Below are 20,000 nucleotides of genomic sequence, written 5' to 3'. Positions count from 1 at the left end.
CGAGAGGCTCAGGCTTTTGTCAAGGTGCGCCGACAGAGAGAACACAAATCTCAGGAAACCGGAAACCAGAAACAGTAACAGGACCCTGAAGGAGACATGAATGAAAACCTCTGCTGAAAGAGACAGTCTATTTTAAAGAACAATACATGGACAAAAGTATGTGGACGGCAGGACTAATTAGCTGATTGAGTAATGTTAATTTCTTAGTGCATTGTAAGTGCTGTTAATCTGAAGTGGAAATGTTTAGAAGCAACAACAGCTGAGCCTTCAATCCACACAAGCTCACGTTGCCTCCGGAAAGATCATCAGCACAATAGCTTTGTATAATAAAATCGGCAGCTTCCTTTATGCTATAATATGATATGCAATGGCCAAACAACTGCTCACGAGTCTACAAAATCTATTCTTAAATCCAGCTGTCAACTGGAATGGTGTAAAGTAGGGAACCACTGGACTCTGGAGAAGCAGAAACGTTCCCTGGGGTGAAAATTTATTTATTTTTGCTTGTGTTTCTGCTGTGAAACCACAACACAAACAATGCATCAGTATGAAACACAAAAGACTGTGGCAATCTGGTCCCACTGTGGTTTACAAGATGTAATGTAAAGCCTCCACAAGGTGGCATTCAAGTACGAGTTAATTTTGTATCTATGTGCCTTTTAAAATGAGTTTATTTCTTATTTTTATTTCTGCAAACCCCCGTTCTAGAATACTGTGTGTGTGCGTCCTCACTTTGTAGCAACAGTTTGGGGAATGAACTTTCCTGGTTTAGTATTACAATGCCTGCAAAAATGATATAAAAGAACATGCCTGGCCCACACAGAACTCTGATTATAATGCCCAACGTTAGTGCCCGACCTCACTTGTGGTCTTCTGGTTTAATGTATGAGACTTTCAGGTGTCCACAAACTTTTGATCGTGTAATGTATATTATTGTAAAAAATAGTATATTTAGTACAAAAAAATCAGAACCAGGTTTGGAAAATAATTCTAATAATAATAACAATCATAGAAATGTGAAATATTGAGTACATTGTATGTATAATTATTAGAGTGTATAGTTTATCTTAATTTTTTGCTATTAAAACTGTATTTCTATTAAAAATATACAAATGACGTACTTCCTTGGTCAGGATTGCAGTGGGTCTGGTGGCACAGGGTAAGAAAAGCATTGGTGCCACCCGAGAGCCCCGATTACTAGGGACGTAACGATGCACCACAAGACAGTTAAACATCGATTCACATGTGTAACGATTCAAATCGATTTACATGTATAATGAATCGATACTCACTTTAAACAGCAGAGGGTGCTGGCACTATTCACCTGGCCTGGTTGACGTCACTACAGGGTTGCCAGGTTCAGAATTTTTCAGCCAAACGTATTTAAGTGAGGATACTTTCGTTATTTGTATTATTTATTTATTTATTTATTTATATAATGTGGGATTTATTTCATTTCAGCTGAAAACAATGGTGGGTGGGTGTGGTTCATTATCCCTATCGCTATGAATCTAATCCAACAATACAAACCACTGAGACCGGTTCATCCAAAAATATACATTTGTTTATTACTTGTACAAAATCAGAGAGAAACACTGAATGGTCTTGAATGGCAGGCGATTACAGACAGTGAAGCCTCGTAGCTTAAAAAAGAATTAAACAAAGATATAAATCCATCATACACCACCGAGATGCCACAAAAAAACAATCAAATTCTGAAAAACGGCGAGTTGTGTAACTTCATGACGAGTCCAGAGTCCCGAATGTTGATATGAGGACTGTTCAGTCTCACTCGCTGCTGCGTGGTTGGCTGGCATCGGTGCTCACAAAAGAAACGAAAGCAAACGTCACTTCAAAACAGCTGCTTACTCAGAATATCAAAAGCTGCATGAAAAAGAGACCAGAAGCTCCAGTGATGCTGAACCAACTCATGTGATAAAGAAATTATGCACAAAGATGGCAGGCTATGGACATTTGATGATACCCGACACATTTCTCTAGATCCAGTCTGTTAGACATAAACTTAGATATAAACCCATCGTACACACCTGTGATGCCAGGCAAAACTTTATTTCATCAGTGAGTCTAGTTACTTCTCTAGTCTGCAAACCGCCAACATTGGACGAAGGCTGACTGGTCTGACATAATGGTCAGACACCACAGTGAAGCGTTTTAGCTTAAAGAGAATTAAACTTGGATATAAAATGGACAAGGATCGACTGGTCTGGCATATCTTGTATCAACAGCGTATTAGACGCGTGGTCCTAATGTTTTGGATGCAATAAACGAGATAGACGTGTGCTTTTCCACGCTTCTGTTCCGGGTTTTATGTTAACCATGTGAACTATAAAGAACATCTAAATCGATACAGTGCTTATAACGAGCATATTCATATGGCTATGATTTTATATCCCAGAATATTAAACAATATAATAACATCGATACAGAAACAATATTGTGTAATAATAATAATAACAATAATAATTACAGTTGTTTGATTCTGAGCTCCTGTAAATGAGAAAGATGTTTGTGTCAGATGCAGTGCATTTTAAACATGAACAGGATGAACCTGTGGATGCGAGCTGAGGTAAAACCATTAGCTTGATGGTTGATGGTGATCTTAAAATCCCAACCCTAATATCCTAATCCTTCTTCAGAATGAAGCTAAACAAGCCTGTGAAGACTCGAAGCTTTGATAAAGACCAAGCCTGTATGTTTGAGCAGGGATCTTGCTAAATCTGGCAACCAACCTATCTAAAATCTTTACTTCTATTCTAAATTTGCAGCAATTTTTAAAGCTACAATATATGGCCATGTATGTAAAAGTATGTGGACACCTAATCATGAACTTTTTGTCCAGTCCATTCCAAACCACCTTGTGACGGCTTCCCAGAAGATTCTGGAGTGTATCTGTGGGAATGTGTGCTAAGGGGGCCCAGCTCACAAAGATTGCTATTTATCCCATATGGTTGAGGTCAGGGCTTTGAACAGACAGCTGGACCTCTCCCACTAGATCTTCCCCAAACTGAACTGGTTACAGTACTGGACCAGTAATCAAGTATTATTATTAGGTTGCTGTTTTAAGGTCCACCATCGCCCTCAATCGCTCAAATTGTACTCGGTCATAATTACTGTGTCCACCATCTAGCGGGCATAATTGGCAGTGCCTGAAGCAGACTCTAATTGGCTACCGCGTCTGCTAGGGCGGGATGACCGGACTATGTTTGTGGGGTTTGCAAGGACCCTGATTAGCAAATAGAGGCACCTGTGCAGAAGCATGGGCGTATAAGAAAGAGCCCGCTAAGGACCTCCTCCGACCCGTGAGCAGGAAATATACCCTCCTTGAATGCAATCCGGGATCCCCAGCAGCGCAAAGACAAATTGAAAAAAAATGTATAAATAAATAGAGAAAAAAGAAGGGGTGTCCACATACTTTTGGCCATATAATGTAATTCTTTTTTTACAACGGTTGCCTGCCTTGTTAGGCCAATGCTAGCCACTTTTTTTTACTTCTATTGTCCTGAATCACATGCTCTGTGTACACCGTTTGTAAATATGAGGGTCGAGGGTTGCCGGCTATGCGTTTCGCTTACCGGCCTAGTAGCTTCATTACGGAGCAAAATTAAAAAGTCGCACCACTGAACCGTGCCGTGTTATCAGGTAGAACAGTACTGCATCCAATCTGAACTGGCACAAGATAAAGATAAAACTCCTCCATTGTGGAATCTGATCTGCATGAGGGTCCGACCTAAAAAAGCCAATTTTTTTACTATACCTATATACCTTTTTGACTATACTTTGGTTTGAATGGCCAGAGGCTAACTGTGTTAGCTCGACGTAATCGCTGTCCAAGTAGTGCGTCTAAATAATCTGCCTCGTACCTGTAGGTTCAATGTCTTATTAGAATCCTCCCTACTAAGGGAGCCGCCTAACTGGGCAGTAGGCAGCGAGGCAGCTCAGTAGGTTTTCAAACAGACCCTCAGTCAGTCAAGTCCATTATGAGCTGGATCAAAAGTATTTGGACCAGGGAACGGTTGAAACGAAATAAACCCTGGATTAAAGCGCAGGTACGGACCAGGTGTTTAGTATCCACATCTGGAGGAGGAGGTTCGGTGAGGTCTGGTTAGGCTGAAGATCAGAATGAGAGTGGAATGGTCTAGGACTACATGGCTGTGCATTAGGACTGGGGTAGATTCAGACCCTTGCTGTGCTCGGAGCACACCGGGCATTTGGCGGAGGACGCGCAGCGCTCGCAGCACACGCCGTGCTGACACGGCAACGCCACCGAGCCCAACTCCTCACAGGATACGCAACAGAGATGCTGCTTCCTGTACACGGCCTGAGAGAGAGAGAGAGAGAGAGAGAGAGAGAGAGAGAGAGAGGAGGAGAGAGAGTGATGGGTTAATAGATTACTCACCACAAACACGAACCAAGTGTGAAAAAGTAATGACCCCCTTTCCTGTAGCTAGTTGTTGCAATTTTGTCACACAAAAAAATCGTTAAACAACAGATGACACAACGCAAATGGAACTTTACTAAAAACAAGACCATTTGTACAATATAACTTAATATTTCTTTGGACCAAAGTTGTCCAATATTACTCAAATGTAACTTAATCAACTTATTCACCAAATGTATTATTATACACACTTTTTTCTGAGTATTTTTTAATGCATTTTACCCCCTTTTTCTCCCAATTTAGCATAGCCAATTCGTTATGGGGACCCCGACGGTGTCCAAGAAGGGTTTATATTCGCCCGACACACACTCCCTCCGATGTGTGCGCAGTCTACCAATCCTCTCTTACTCTCCCATACTTCGGTGGATTCGCGCATTAGGTCGGCTTCATGTACCTAGAGCCACACCCCGACCTCTGTGCTCAATGCTGGGCAACCAAGGTCCTCACACAGCAATGATAACCCCGCCCCTTAGTCCGGTCACCTGCCCCTTAGTCAGGTCACCTTAGTCCATCCGGCGGACTGGAAGGCAATCTTGTCCGCTGCAGGCATTGGCGCCCAGCTGACCGGTGTCCTAGAGGATTATCTCACTGCGCCACCAGGGCTGAACACAGCCAGGCTTCAATCTTAGCAGCATCAAACTCTTACCCTAAAATTTTTACAATCAAGGAGATTCCAGAGAAGCAGAGGAATTTATAACAGTCTATATTGGCTTAGACTCGATACGATGTATTCAAGATCCCAGCTCTGGTGTTCCAGTGTGTGTTTTTACCGCTGCGCCACCTGAGCGGCCGTGGGTCTGATTTAAAACAGTTTAACAAATAGGAATAAGCTACAATTTGTCCACAGCAACATGAAAGACGTCCATCTAATTATAAAAAGTGTTTACATTTATAATATTTTTTTATACAAGGGTTATATGGGCGTTGGATAGCTCTGACCCTTAATCAATAAGCCTGCTTCACAAAATGTGTTAAAAATTGGTAAAAATTTAAGCAATAGAACACTTGAGGTCGTGTGTTATCGCGAATAACATCACGGCTGTGATTCGCTCGCAGGCACGAGCCGAAGGCGAGTGCCATAGATCATCACAGCCGTGATGTTATTCGCGATAACACACGACCTCAAGTCTTCAATTGCTTTTATACAACAGTTTTTACAAAATAAATGAAGAAAATAAATCAAAGAAGCCCTGAATTTCATAATAAATATGCTTTAATATTGACAATACCTTCCTCCAAAAAGTAGTTCCACAACGAATATAAAGTTTAACACTACAAAGCAAACATCCCCAGTTGCAAAAACTCATTTTAGGGAGGTAAGAACAAGAAGAAGAAAAAGGCAAGAACCTCCGAAGGGAAAAAAGAAATAAAAAACCTCTCACACACACCAAAGGATTATGGGTGATAACAGAACTCTTAGGAGCTGCTAATTGGTCTATTAAGCTAACTGTTCGCGTCACAAACACATTAATGTTCCCTACATAGTGCACTAGATTGTGTATCAGATCGCAGATTTATGTTCCCTACATAGTGCACTAGATTGTGTATCAGATCGCAGATTTATGTTCCCTACATAGTGCACTAGATTGTGTATCAGATCGCAGATTTATGTTCCCTACATAGTGCACTAGATTGTGCATCAGATCGTGGATTTATGTTCCCTACATAATGCACTAGATTGTGTATCAGATCGCAGATTTATGTTCCCTACACAGTGCACTAGATTGTATATCAGATAACGCATTTAAAACGAGATCGGGAATAAAGGTCTGTGTCGCCTGCGTGCGCGTTTGTGTGCATGAAGCTCGTCGTTACTGGCAACGCGTCAGCGGAGTAATACAGTAGTGGTGTGAAAAGGTTAGAACGCTCCTCAACCAATCAGATTGTAAGGTCGGAACTAACTGTTGTATCTACGATTTTCCTGAACTTTGACCTTTCCCGTGATTCGTAGCTAAAGCCGGTTTTTGACTTCCGGTTACAGTGTTTACGTTCTGAACGACAGAAGTAGTGGTCATTCGTAACTGTTTTTTTTTAACAAACATGGCCAAAAACGCTAGGTGGTTGAATAGTAAGTGTAGAGCGACTGTCTATTTCTGCATTTTGTTAGACGAGTGCACTGTGAACCCTTATTCCCTCCTCTCGGTGTGTTGTTGGAACGCACTCTGCTCACTCGCATGTTCTGCGTCTCTGCAAGCTGATACTCCGAACAATAAAGAAGTTTTGTTTTAGTTAAAACTGAGTCCTTTCTTAATTCCTAGCACTCGACAGTAAGGACATTTTAAGAAGCTGTGGTGACCGTGTTCTGACAGTGCTCCACCCTTCCACGCTTACAGAGTGGGTAGATGACATGAGGTTAGCTATATTGATATAAGTGAACCATTTCGTCTTTTCCGAAGCTGTAGACGGTGAGGAGCTACAGAACTATAAAAGCACAGAGGCTTACATGCGTAGGAATTGCTGAAGGTAAACATCAGGCGTGGGTAACGCTGAGGGAAAGTGGAGTAGTCGAGACGGTGGGTTACGCATGCATTGCAGGGTTAGCGAAGCTGTGGAAGGTAGGGAGGGATGAACCGAGGAACATTCTAATAGCTGTGAAACACTGGAAATAATAAACAATGTATCACGACTGATTTTACTTCTACAACAGTGTATACTTATATTGGTTCATGAGTGGATGTAAAGCAGGAAAGGGGAGCTGAAGAGACAGAATAAAACGCGTTGCGTTGTTTAATTTACTAAAACAATGAACTGGGAACAACAAACAGGGTATTTACACCCGTTCAGTATTCACTTGCACAAGCCGTGTCTGTCTGGGTGTCCGGATTTAAATGTTATTTGTCCAATTTCTGCAACGCTCTCTAAAATTTTGGACTATACAAAGTGAAACTGCATTATACGATATTATAAATTTTTTATTATTATTTAATTAATGAATATTATTAATATAATTCATATGATTATTATTATATTATTATGGAATGTAACGCGTAAGGCGCAGGTCACGGACAATGTTTACAAATCCGCTGGTGTTCAAAGCACGAACTTTCCAATAACAGCTTCAATTTCTTTGAGTTGTTGTGGCACTCGAGAGCGGCACACGTCGAGCCCGAGCTCATATTTGAACCATGCAGTCCTTACCAAAAGTAGTTTAATAATGTTGTAGTTAGTACTACAGCAAATCTAACGCGACCGGAAACGAAAAACCGGCAAACGGAAATAGGGAGGTGTCATGGCAGCCCCCATTGTGTTGCCAGGAAAATCGTGGATAAAGGTGTATTTGGCGCTCTGGTGGTGCTGCCGCCCATTCCACTTGCCCACCACCGCTCAGATCTACACGGGCGAGTGATAAGAGGCAGATTAGATTAGACCCCTTAGGAAGGGATGTGTGGTGATCAGACTCTCCTTGACTAGATCGAGGGATGTGCAAGCAGCAGCGGATCCACAGTCGGGAACTGGAAATGACTCAATTGGGGAAAACACAGGGGGAAACACTTTTATTTGGGCTGTATTATTTATAGGGGGCTTTTTATATGCAAGATATTTAAATGACTACCGAGGTGGTAAAAAGTGCACCACTCGCTTGATCTGGGTAAACTACTACCAAATAACTCATATCCATACAGTCTAAAGTCTAAAAGTCGACACCCCTAAATACGCTGATTTTTACAGTGACCTCTACAGTGACCAAACTAAAAACACATTGTAACTGCTGTTGATTTGCTATAGATTGTTTATTCCCCCCCCCCCGAATGTGTTAAATACAGCATAAACATAAATCCTGTGTGCTCAAATTTGCCGTATTTAAGCTCGTTTCCTGTAGGGCTCCCAAAATGGGGTTTTCTAGAAATCTTGGGGTAATTATAATTTAGGTGTGGGTTGGTATGAGTGCATAACTTACCTGCTCCACTGTGCGCAGACTGGTGCAGATCTGAGCTTGCAGACTGCACACAGAGCTGAGTGGAAGCTTGTGTAGCAGATGAAGCTGGTGCAGTTGCAGTAGGGGGTTCTCCGAGCTGCGTAAACTCTCCAGCGCTTCCTCCAGACACGCGGCCTGCTCCTGCGCCTCCTCTTCGGCCTGGCGTGCCCTCTCCGCCTCCAAACCCAACCGGCCAGCCAGCAACCGGGCCTCCTCGGCGTCTGACTTTAGTACCGCCCATGACTACAGAGAGCAGACACCAACTCAGGACATGCTACCACCACCCTGGGGTTTAATCTATTCATTTATTTATTTATTTATTAGGATTTTAACGTCATGTTTTACTCTTTGGTTACGTTCATGACAGGACTAGTTAAGTTTAATATCAAACACAGTCATGGACAATTTTGTATCTCCACTTAACCTGACTGCACGTCTTTGGACTGTGGGAGGAAACCCACGCAAACAAAGAGAGAACATGCAAACTCCACACAGAAAGGACCCAGACCGCTTCACCTGGGAATCAAACCCAGGACCTTCTTGCTGTGAGGCGACAGTGCTACCCACTCAGCCACAGTGCCAACAGGACAGGTAGTTACTAGTTACGTTTAATATCAAACACAGTCATGGACAATTTTGTATCTCCACTTAACCTGACTGCAGGTCTTTGGACTGTGGGAGGAAACCGGAGCTCCCGGAGGAAACCCCTACAGACACGTGGAGAACATGCAAACTCCACACAGAAAGGACCCGGAGGTGACCCTGGGGTTAAATCACCCTAAGGAATCCAGACTCACCTGTGACATCTGCCTCCAGCTCTGGTCCCATTGCTTCAGTACTCTGTGCGCCTCCTCCACCTCCTGTTTAAGGCGCGAGGCCTCCGAAAACACGCTCCCGGTGGGAGAGCTGCCCAGAGGAAAGTGCTCCCAAATACTGCTGTTCATTCCATTCAAGCCTAAACATAGAACACAGCTACTGATGCATCAAGAAAACGGAATGTCTGATTAGTTTCCAGACCAGAACTCTGATCTGAGGTCAGCTGACCTCCGTTTGGTGCTTATCTAATAATATAATATAAATATAACAACCACAAACAGGAAAACAAACCCAAAGAACTATGAGAAGGTCCCAGAAAGCTGGTCTCTGATTGGCTGGAATGTGGCAACTGGGCGGACAGAAACGGAGAAGCGTGAGCTCTGATTGGAGGAGACGGGGAGGGAGATCTAAAGGCGGAGGGGCTGCTGAGGGATCCTGGGATGTTAACTGGGGCTGAACTCTGAAGAGGACTCCCTCCTGTTTGAACACACAGAATTAAACCACAGTTGGAGATGACGGAACATTTCGCACATAGTAGAAACTGGACACACTGTGACCCTGACCTGAATAAAGTGGTGGTAGAACTATCACACCATTTGAAGCAACTACTATCATTTAGCAGGAACATACTGTATAAGTGGGTTCAATATTAATATGGACTTGTTTTAAATTCAGTGATTTATTCATTCAGATCAGGGTCCAGGTGGGTCAGGTGTGTCCTGGAAATACTGGCAAGGCTGAAAAACACCCTGGATAGGACATCACTCACTCACACTCACACACACACACACACACACACCTAAAACCAGTTGGATCAGCTAATAAGAGCAAACCTCATACAGCCAAACGACTCACAGTAACCTCAAGCTAGGTTGGCAGCCAGGTCCTCAGGACCCTGGTGTTGTGCCACACCCATACTAACTGCTTCACCCGATTGCAATTTGGGACTTATTTTGTACAAAACGACTAGGGATTACATGGAAACACTGATGCGCAGTGAAGGACAATTTCAAAATTTTGGATCCTAGTAGCTATAATCTTCTTTAACGTGTTAGCTACACCAGGCTCAAACGCCATCGTACAATGTTCAGTCTACAAGTCGGATCTTAAATCTTCTCTATATACAAAATGATGCTATTTTAATAAGTTAATGCTAACCTAACATAAGTCTCATGCTGGGCATTGAGCTGCTCTCCAGGCTTTTCTCTAGCACCGACACGCCGAACGCATTCAGGTCCAGATCATCCAGCGCCGACTCTATCAGAAAGAGATAAACAAAGCATATACAACTTGAATTTGAAAAATAATAATGATAATAAAGTTACACTGTTTTGAAACATTCAACAATAATCGAGTGAATTGCTAACAGAAGGGAGGATCAAGCTTTTCGAGCAATTACGGGTCGTGGCTCACCACATTACACCAAGACTCATGTGAGCGTAGTCAACGTGTACAAAACAAACAGGCGTCCAGGTGGCGCAGCGGGATATTCCGGTTTGAATCTCAGCTCTGCTACCAGTCCGCTAGGTGCCCTCTACCGGGCATAATTGGCAGCAGACAAAATTGACCATCAAGTCTGCTGGGGGAGAAAAGACCAGACTAATAAATGGGTGGGGTCTTCAAACGCTGTTTAAGGACCCTGTTTAGCAGCCCGAGCACAGGCGAAAAAGGAGGGGTCAAGGGACTGCGCAAGGGTCGGAGGGGGCGTGGGGCAGGCGAATATACCCTCCTCGGATGATATCGGGATCCCCAGCCGCAGAAGGATAATTGGCAACACTTTTCTCCGCATTTCTCAACAAAAGATTGCAAACAATTTAGTACTTTTACCATCTACCGTGAATTGTTACGTATTATGAAAAGTTTATTCCGTCATAACTAGGGATGCATCGATACCATTTTTTCCCAACCGAGTACAAGTACATGTATTATTGTACTTGCCGATACCGATACCTATTTAGAATACCGTTTTTTTTTTAAACAAAAACACATGTGAGAAGTGACGAGAAGTTTAATGATACCACGTCCAAAAATGCACGTCAACAAGTAGCGAGAGATCAAAGTGTTTGTGCGCTGACGTGATGAAATCAAGGAGGAAAAATAAATGAATCTGAGTGGATTTGGCAACACGAATAGCACGGATTGTTCTGTAGTGAGTTGGAGGTTAATAAATATTTTTGCAGTGTTGGTGTTTTGTTGTTATGTTTTGTAGAGAACGATCAGGTCAAAAATACTGTAAAACGTGTGTGTGTGCTGATGTATTCTAATATAAACTATATTATCCCCCTGTCCCACCTGTTTACACTCCTCTGCGTTTCCCCTCACACCGTATCCTGCGTTCTCATTGGCTGTTCGACATGTCACTCATTCCCAGTCGCACATCTCAGATCAGATATCTGACGTGCTAGAAGACTCGAGCGCTCGGTGAGCCGGTCGGATCGAGTTGTCGGATAGTTCACACTTAGCGATCGAGAGCCGAGTTTTGATCGCCGAGCGAACGCCGAGTCGCTCCCGAGCCGGCAAATCTAGCGCCGACCAGTCGCCGAGCGAAAATCAGGGCAGAAGTCGTGTAGTGTGAACCGGGCATAACGCAGCAACGTGCACTAGGCACACGGTATCGGATGTTTAGTATCGGAGCCTCGTTTGCGAGTTAATGAGCGCGGTATCGGGCAAATACCCCATACCAGCATCGGTACTCATGCATCTCTAGTCATAACTGTAAGTCGCTTAGAATAAAAGCATCTCCTAAATGCTATTAATATTTTTGGTCAAGACAAGATATCAAATAATTTGAGTCTTTTATCATCTACTGTACATAATATTGTGAAAGATTCAAGACATCTGAAGACATCTCAGACCATTTAGAGCAAGGCCTTAATCCACTGCTGAATGTCTGAATATTTTCTAAATCCACTCACTGTTGGGCTCCCGAGCAAGACGTCCTGAATAAAAGCGTCTGCTAAATGCTATTAATGCCCCGGCAGTTACACAAGTTTAATAAGTCCCACAAACCTACTACAGACTCCACAGTGTCACTGGTGGGATAAAAGGGCAGCGCGTTAGCATTCATCCCGGACGAAGGTGCCGGGCTGGGTGGGGTCGCCGCCAGGCTGGATGGCACACTGGATGAGAGACTGACTGGGCTGCCCACTGGCAGAAACACTGACAGCTCCTACAACAGAGGATCAGCATTACATATGCAGGCATTAGTTATAAAAACAGTCCTCACAATCTGGCAACCTAATCTGGCATTAAAATATTTGAATATTTAGTACCGGCTTGCCGTGTAATGATCCGAGGTCTTTACAGCGATGGTCCATTGTGAACGTCTTCTGCTTCGCCTGAGAAAAAAGGAAAACAAATGAGCAAACCTACAGTACTAGAGATTTTCATCAACGGTGTTATCCAGGTCAGGGTGACAGAGAAACACCCCATATAGGGTGAGAATCTATCGCAGGGCTTCGGCCACCACCCACCCTCAGATTTAGCCACTTACAGTGTATCACAAAAGTGAGTACACCCCTCACATTTCTGCAAATATTTTATTATATCTTTTCATGGGACAACACTATAGACATGAAACTTGGATATAACTTAGAGTAGTCAGTGTACAGCTTGTATAGCAGTGTAGATTTACTGTCTTCTGAAAATAACTCAACACACAGCCATTAATGTCTAAATAGCTGCAACATAAGTGAGTACACCCCACAGTGAACATGTCCAAATTGTGCCCAAATGTGTCGTTGTCCCTCCCTGGTGTCATGTGTCAAGGTCCCAGGTGTAAATGGGGAGCAGGGCTGTTAAATTTGGTGTTTTGGTACAATTCTCTCATACTGGCCACTGGATATTCAACATGGCACCTCATGGCAAAGAACTCTCTGAGGATGTGAGAAATAGAATTGTTGCTCTCCACAAAGATGGCCTGGGCTATAAGAAGATTGCTAACACCCTGAAACTGAGCTACAGCATGGTGGCCAAGGTCATACAGCGGTTTTCCAGGACAGGTTCCACTCGGAACAGGCTTCGCCAGGGTCGACCAAAGAAGTTGAGTCCACGTGTTCGGCGTCATATCCAGAGGTTGGCTTTAAAAAATAGACACATGAGTGCTGCCAGCATTGCTGCAGAGGTTGAAGACGTGGGAGGTCAGCCTGTCAGTGCTCAGACCATACGCCGCACACTGCATCAACTCGGTCTGCATGGTCGTCATCCCAGAAGGAAGCTGACGCACAAGAAAGCCAGCAAACAGTTTGCTGAAGACAAGCAGTCCAAGAACATGGATTACTGGAATGCCCTGTGGTCTGACGAGACCAAGATAAACTTGTTTGGCTCAGATGGTGTCCAGCATGTGTGGCGGCGCCCTGGTGAGAAGTAGCAAGACAACTGTATCTTGCCTACAGTCAAGCATGGTGGTGGTAGCATCATGGTCTTGGGCTGCATGAGTGTTGCTGGCACTGGGGAGCTGCAGTTCATTGAGGGAAACATGAATTCCAACATGTACTGTGACATTCTGAAACAGAGCATGATCCCCTCCCTTCGAAAACTGGGCCTCATGGCAGTTTTCCAACAGGATAACGACCCCAAACACAACCTCCAAGATGACAACTGCCTTGCTGAGGAAGCTGAAGGTAAAGGTGATGGACTAAACCCAATTGAGCACCTGTGGCGCATCCTCAAGTTGAAGGTGGAGGAGTTCAAGGTGTCTAACATCCACCAGCTCCGTGATGTCATCATGGAGGAGTGGAAGAGGATTCCAGTAGCAACCTGTGCAGCTCTGGTGAATTCCATGCCCAGGAGGGTTAAGGCAGTGCTGGATAATAATGGTGGTCACACAAAATATTGACACTTTGGGCACAATTTGGACATGTTCACTGTGGGGTGTACTCACTTATGTTGCCAGCCATTTAGACATTAATGGCTGTGTGTTGAGTTATTTTCAGAAGACAGTAAATCTACACTGCTATACAAGTTGTACACTGACTACTCGAAGTTATATCCAAGTTTCATGTCTATAGTGTTGTCCCATGAAAAGATATAATGAAATATTTGCAGAAATGTGAGGGGTGTACTCACTTTTGTGATACACTGTATGTCTGTGCAGATGTCCGACCGGCTGCCAGGACTACTGATAATTCACCCCTAGTGTAAATTACCGCTACGGCACCTGAACTAATACTAGAGATATTTAATATTTTTTCAATTCAATCAATGGCTTTATCCTGGTCAGGGTTGCAGAGGGTCTGGTAAACACTTGGTGCAAAGCAGGAATACCCTGGACTGGGCGTCAATGCATAGCAGGACCAAGTCTGTATGTAGCTTGGCACGGTGGCTTGGTGGGTAGCACTGTCGCCTCACAGCAAGAAGGTCCTGGGTTCGATCCCCAGGTGGGGCGGTCCGGGTCCTTTCTGTGTGGAGTTTGCATGTTCTCCCCGTGTCCTAGAGATACATCAGTTTCCTTCGGGTGCTGTGAACAAGGTTCGTTCGGGTGTTTCCTTCGGGTGCTCCGGTTTCCTCCCACAGTCCAAAGACGTGCAAGTGAGGTGAATTGGAGATACTAGACTGTCCATGACTGTGTTTGATATAAACTTGTGAACTGATGAAAATGAGTAACTACCGTTCCTGTCATGAATGTAACCAAAGTGTAAAACATGACATTAAAATCCTAATAAACAAACAAACAAACTGTATGTAGCTGCCTGATGGGCCAACAGAACTACTGGGGATTCGACCCCACCACCCGAGGGCCTGTTTACAGTAATCTTCTAATAATAATAACTATAGTAACACTATCATTACTACTGTTCTCGTTTGTGACAGAATGAATAGAAAACATTAGCTCGTCCCTGTGCAACATGAGACTAAATACGAGCCGAACACCAAACAGTGCAGTTTTTCATACCTGATCCTCTCTCTCAAAGCCCGGGGCTTTTCCATACCCCCCATCTCCTGCCCAGATGCAATTAGAGACGTCCAAATACGAAGTCTCCTCATACATAGCTTTTCTAAAAAGGCTTTGCTCTGTGTTGCTGTCCAAGCTTGCTGAGCGGTGGCCCGAAGGAGGAGACGAACTGCAGTCTGGGAAGGGCTGGTCCTCAATTCCACTTGCTTCTGTGCAACACATACAACAACATTTTCACAACATGCAATACAGAATAATAAGAACATCACACCAGCTATGTGATACTGTTGATACAGATCTGGTTAATGCTATAACAGTGAAAGTATAAGTCATTTACCTAACATATTGTATAAGTATATTAAGAAACATGCTACTTCTAGCTGTGATGGAGTAATAAATGGGTTCTTACTCTCTAGGTGAGCGAAAGCACAAAAGGGTCCTCTGGGGCAGCTGCCACTCTGCTGCATATCATTGCATTTGGTGGATTTGTAGATCTGCACATAAAAATCCCCGTTTTAAAATTCATGGACCCACTGACAGGTCCTACATCGACCTATTTTGTTTGCTCGCTGCATGTTTGGAGAGCCTGGTCACCACGTCTTTTAGATTCAAATCTGTTTCCCGTGTAACAGAGAGGAAATGTAAACAAAGAAGCTGCTCTTGTTGTTAAACCATTGAGATTTAAAGAGAAATGACACTATAGGATGGCAGTGAGATTAAAAGCTATTTTGATGTGCCATTACACTTTACAAGGAAGTGTAAGTGTAAAACAAACAAACAGCAGATTTTTAGGACTGGTGTGTCGTACCTCGGGGTGAAACTGCTGCTCTGTACGTGTATGACAGTACTGGCAGTTCTCGCCACTCTCGCACTTACTGGGGTCGCCCCACTCATCACTGTGCTTTACTGAGGGACACGGCAGGGCTCTAAAACACAGACACACGGAAACGCACACACTTAGGGTCAAGACACTTGAAAGGAACACTTATCATTAAAAAAAAAAAATAATAATAATTTATATACATTTAAATAAATAATAAAATTGTTTTTTCCTGTCTGGTAGTTGTTAACAAGCTGTGGGTGGGTTCTTTGAACACTAATAAATAAATATTTGGCATTTAAATTTGGTATGAGATCGCACCCAGACCGATAGCACAGCTGAGATTTAAACCCAGATCCCAGCAGTGTGTGGAAGCTGTTATAAACCCTGACACTGTTAAAACTCCATATTAATACCACTTGTTTTGGGATATGAGGTGTCCATCAATCTCATAGTCAGATGTCCACATTTTCTACTTTGGTCAGTACCTGTATTTGTGCTTGTGAGGGCAGCGTCTGCGGTCCTTGCTGTTGTGATAGTACGGGCAGGCGTAGCCCTGGCGACACAGGCGCGGTGGCTTCTTGCACAGCTCGGTCTTATAGTGTGATAACACGTAACTGTTATCTGTGGGGACAGAAAGAGGAAGTGAGTGACGTTGTGGCAGGTCATGGACATACGTAAAACCGGTCCAATAACACTACAACTCACTTGAAAATGGCATTGCTTAATGTTCGTTCACTCAACACAAAAAGTACTGTACTCAGTGAATTTATATCTGACAGTGAACTAGACTTTTTCTGTCTCACTGAAACTTGGCATAAACCCTTGGATTATTTTACGTTAAATCAGACCACGCCAATGGGATACTCGTATATTGATGAACCTCGTATGGAAGGGCGAGGTGGTGGTGTTGCTGCAGTCTATAGGGATGATATTAAAATAACCACTTTGTCTTTTCCTGCTGCTCTTTCTTTTGAACACCTGGCTTTCAAGTTGTCAGGGCCTACTCCTCTGGTCACTGCTGTGGTGTATCGTCCGCCAAAGCCAAACGCTTCCTTTCTCTCTGACTTTTCAGATTTTTTAACCCAGCTTAGTGCCCTCTCATCCTCTGTACTGCTTATGGGTGATTTTAACATCCATATTGATGACAACAACTGTAAATTTGCCAGGGAATTTTTGGAATTGTTACAGTGTTTTAATTTCACACAACATATACATTTTCCAACTCATAAAAAAGGTCATACTCTTGACCTTGTCTGCTCTACTGGTGTCCTAGTTCATCAGCCGTCCAGCCATGACCTTACTGTCTCTGATCATTTGACAATCATCATGGACATTGAGGTCACTAGGCCCATCACTAGAGCTAAACGTAAAATATCCTTCAGGAATCTTCAATATATCTCTCCCTCTGCTTTCTCAGATTCTCTTGTTAAAAAGATGTCTGTCTGTCCTGTACTGTCTAGTAATTCATCTGACCTTGTCGATTACTATAATGACATACTCGCCTCATGTCTTGATGAGCTGGCTCCTTTGAGAACCAAATTTGTTTCATTTAGTCATTCTGCACCATGGTACACAATTGAGCTTCACCAAATGAAATCCCGTAAACGCCAGCTTGAAAGACTTTATAAGAAAACCGGTCTAACAGTACATTATCAGATTTATTCTGATTATCTTCAACATTACAAAGACGCTCTTACGGCAGCCCGATCCACTTACTATTCCGAACTCATACATGCTGGATCAACAAATCCTAAGACTCTCTTTTCCACAATAAATAAACTTCTCAAACCAGTTGACAATACTACCAATTCCTTTACAGTTGACAAGTGTAACTCTTACCTCTCATTTTTTCAAACAAAAGTTGAGAATATCCACAATTTTCTGACAGTTTCCCCTGTCATCTCTGTTTCTCCGCCTATCTCATCTCAATTTATTACTCAGCCTCTGTCTCAGTTCTCACCTGTGTCTCTTTTGGACCTATCTGAGATCTTAACAGGGATGCGAAGCTCCACTTGTGTTTTGGATCCTGCTCCATCAAAACTTGTTAAGGGTTGTTTTCCAGTTATCTCATCACTTATCACAGAGATAATCAATTCCTCTCTTAGTTCTGGCTCAGTCCCTCAATCACTCAAATTGGCTGCTGTTACTCCCATACTTAAAAAACCTGGACTTGACTCTAACATTATGAGTAACTTTCGGCCCATTTCCAATCTTCCATTTCTGTCGAAAATACTGGAACGTGTTGTTGCCTCACAGCTCAAAGATCACCTAAATTCCAATAATCTATTTGAATCATTTCAGTCTGGTTTCCGCCCCCAGCACAGCACTGAGTCAGCCCTCCTCAAAGTCACAAATGACCTTCTTCTTTCCTCAGACTCTGGACAAATTAATATTCTCGTCCTCCTTGATCTTACTGCAGCTTTTGACACCATTAATCACTCCATTCTTCTGTCCCGCCTTGAATCCTCTGTCAACATCACTGGTACTGCCCTTTTGTGGTTAAGGTCATATCTCATAAACAGACAACAGTTTGTTAATATCAACAATTGTAGTTCTGCCATTGCTCCACTGTCCCAAGGCGTTCCCCAAGGCTCAGTGTTAGGTCCCCTTTTGTTTATTCTTTATATGCTCCCCCTTGGTGACATCATACGTCGGCATGGTTTACATTTCCACTGCTATGCTGATGATATTCAGCTTTACATCTCCTCCAAATCCATTAATACTGAACTTCACTCCACTCTGACAAATTGCATCACTGAAATGAAATTGTGGATGAAAGCTAATTTCCTCAAATTAAACTGTGAAAAATCAGATATGATCATCGTAGGTCCTACAACCCTGGCAAAAACCACAAAAAATTTTCAAATTACCATTGATAATGACACTTTGTCTCCGTCTTCTAACATCCGAAATCTTGGTGTAATTTTTGATAGCAACCTCTCTTTTGACCGCCATGTAAATCACATCACCAAAACTGCTTTCTTTCATCTAAAAAACATAGCACGTCTACGTCCATCACTCTCCTTTTCTGCCGCCGAAACCTTGATTCATGCTTTTATTACATCCAGAATTGATTATTGCAATAGCATCCTTTATGGTACATCTAACAAAATCCTAAAAAAACTTCAGTATATCCAGAATTCAGCTGCTCGCCTCCTTACTCATACTCGCTCCCGTGATCATATTACACCTGTTCTACAAAAACTTCATTGGCTTCCCGTTGCTCAACGCATTCAATTCAAAATTCTTCTATTCACTCACAAAGCTCTCCATAATCAGGCCCCATCCTACCTCACCGACCTGCTCCATCAGCACATTCCCTCCCGTAGCCTTCGCTCTTCTGAGGCTAACCTACTGTCCATACCCTCTAGGACCAAGCACCGGACCTGGGGTGACAGGGCCTTTTCCATAGCTGCTCCATCTTTATGGAATGCTCTCCCCAAACACCTACGAGATTGTCCTGACCTGTCCAAATTCAAGTCACTTCTCAAAACTCATCTATTCAATATGGCATTTAACTTGTAACAACACGAAATAAATGCTTTTATTTTTGCTATTCTTTTTAATAGTTTTTATACTTAGATCACGACAGAAATGTGAAGTCCTAGATCCTAAAACTTGTAAAGTTTTCAGTTTCCTGATTGCATGTAAATCTGTCCTGTTTCTGTCTAATTTTAAGAAATTGTTCTATATTTGTTGTTCTCTCTCATAATTTAGCTAATTTTTAATGAACTGTCTTATGCATGTAAATCTGTCCTGTTTCTGTCTAATTTTAAGAAATTGTTCTATATTTGTTGTTCTCTCTCATAATTTAGCTAATTTTTAATGAACTGTCTTATGCTGCTCTCTTTGTTTTTATCTTAATTATTCTTGATGTTGATGTACTATTTTGATTTTGTACTATGATTTGATTTGTATGGTGTATGTACGTATTTGTTTTGATTATTTGTCTTATGTAAAGCGTCTTTGAGTATCTTGAAAAGCGCTATATAAATAAAATGTATTATTATTATTATTAATAAAAAAAAATGACAATAATAATAAAAAATAGTGACAAAAACAATGAAAATACCACTAAAAATAATCATTAAAA

At 42.7% G+C, this 20,000-nt stretch overlaps 2 protein-coding genes across 2 annotated transcripts in view; one reads left to right on the top strand and one right to left on the bottom strand.

Moving 5' to 3' along the window:
- unc13d (unc-13 homolog D (C. elegans)) overlaps nt 1–995 on the top strand; it is a 24,616-nt gene extending 23,621 nt beyond the window's left edge. Inside the window, 1 exon segment of the mRNA XM_063003393.1 lies at nt 1–995. This exon segment is cut by the window's left edge and continues 41 nt beyond it. Coding sequence (XP_062859463.1) covers nt 1–78 — 78 coding nt within the window. The 3' untranslated portion in view covers nt 79–995.
- A 547-nt stretch (nt 996–1,542) lies between these two features.
- Nucleotides 1,543–20,000, bottom strand: part of unk (unk zinc finger) — a 21,073-nt gene continuing 2,615 nt past the window's right edge. The window contains exons 5-15 of the mRNA XM_063002771.1: nt 16,393–16,528; nt 15,893–16,010; nt 15,494–15,578; nt 15,085–15,293; nt 12,464–12,529; nt 12,201–12,360; nt 10,350–10,448; nt 9,483–9,668; nt 9,173–9,330; nt 8,358–8,618; nt 1,543–4,339 (exon numbers count right to left, since the gene is read on the bottom strand). Of these exons, the coding sequence (XP_062858841.1) occupies nt 4,178–4,339; nt 8,358–8,618; nt 9,173–9,330; nt 9,483–9,668; nt 10,350–10,448; nt 12,201–12,360; nt 12,464–12,529; nt 15,085–15,293; nt 15,494–15,578; nt 15,893–16,010; nt 16,393–16,528 (1,640 nt within the window). The 3' untranslated portion in view covers nt 1,543–4,177. The remainder of the gene's footprint in view (nt 4,340–8,357; nt 8,619–9,172; nt 9,331–9,482; nt 9,669–10,349; nt 10,449–12,200; nt 12,361–12,463; nt 12,530–15,084; nt 15,294–15,493; nt 15,579–15,892; nt 16,011–16,392; nt 16,529–20,000) is intronic.

The sequence above is a fragment of the Trichomycterus rosablanca genome, chromosome 10 (genome assembly GCF_030014385.1).
Source record: "Trichomycterus rosablanca isolate fTriRos1 chromosome 10, fTriRos1.hap1, whole genome shotgun sequence".
NCBI lineage: Eukaryota > Metazoa > Chordata > Actinopteri > Siluriformes > Trichomycteridae > Trichomycterus > Trichomycterus rosablanca.
The sequence above is the reverse complement of the archived record's forward strand: the minus strand, read 5'-3'. Positions and strand labels throughout refer to the sequence as shown.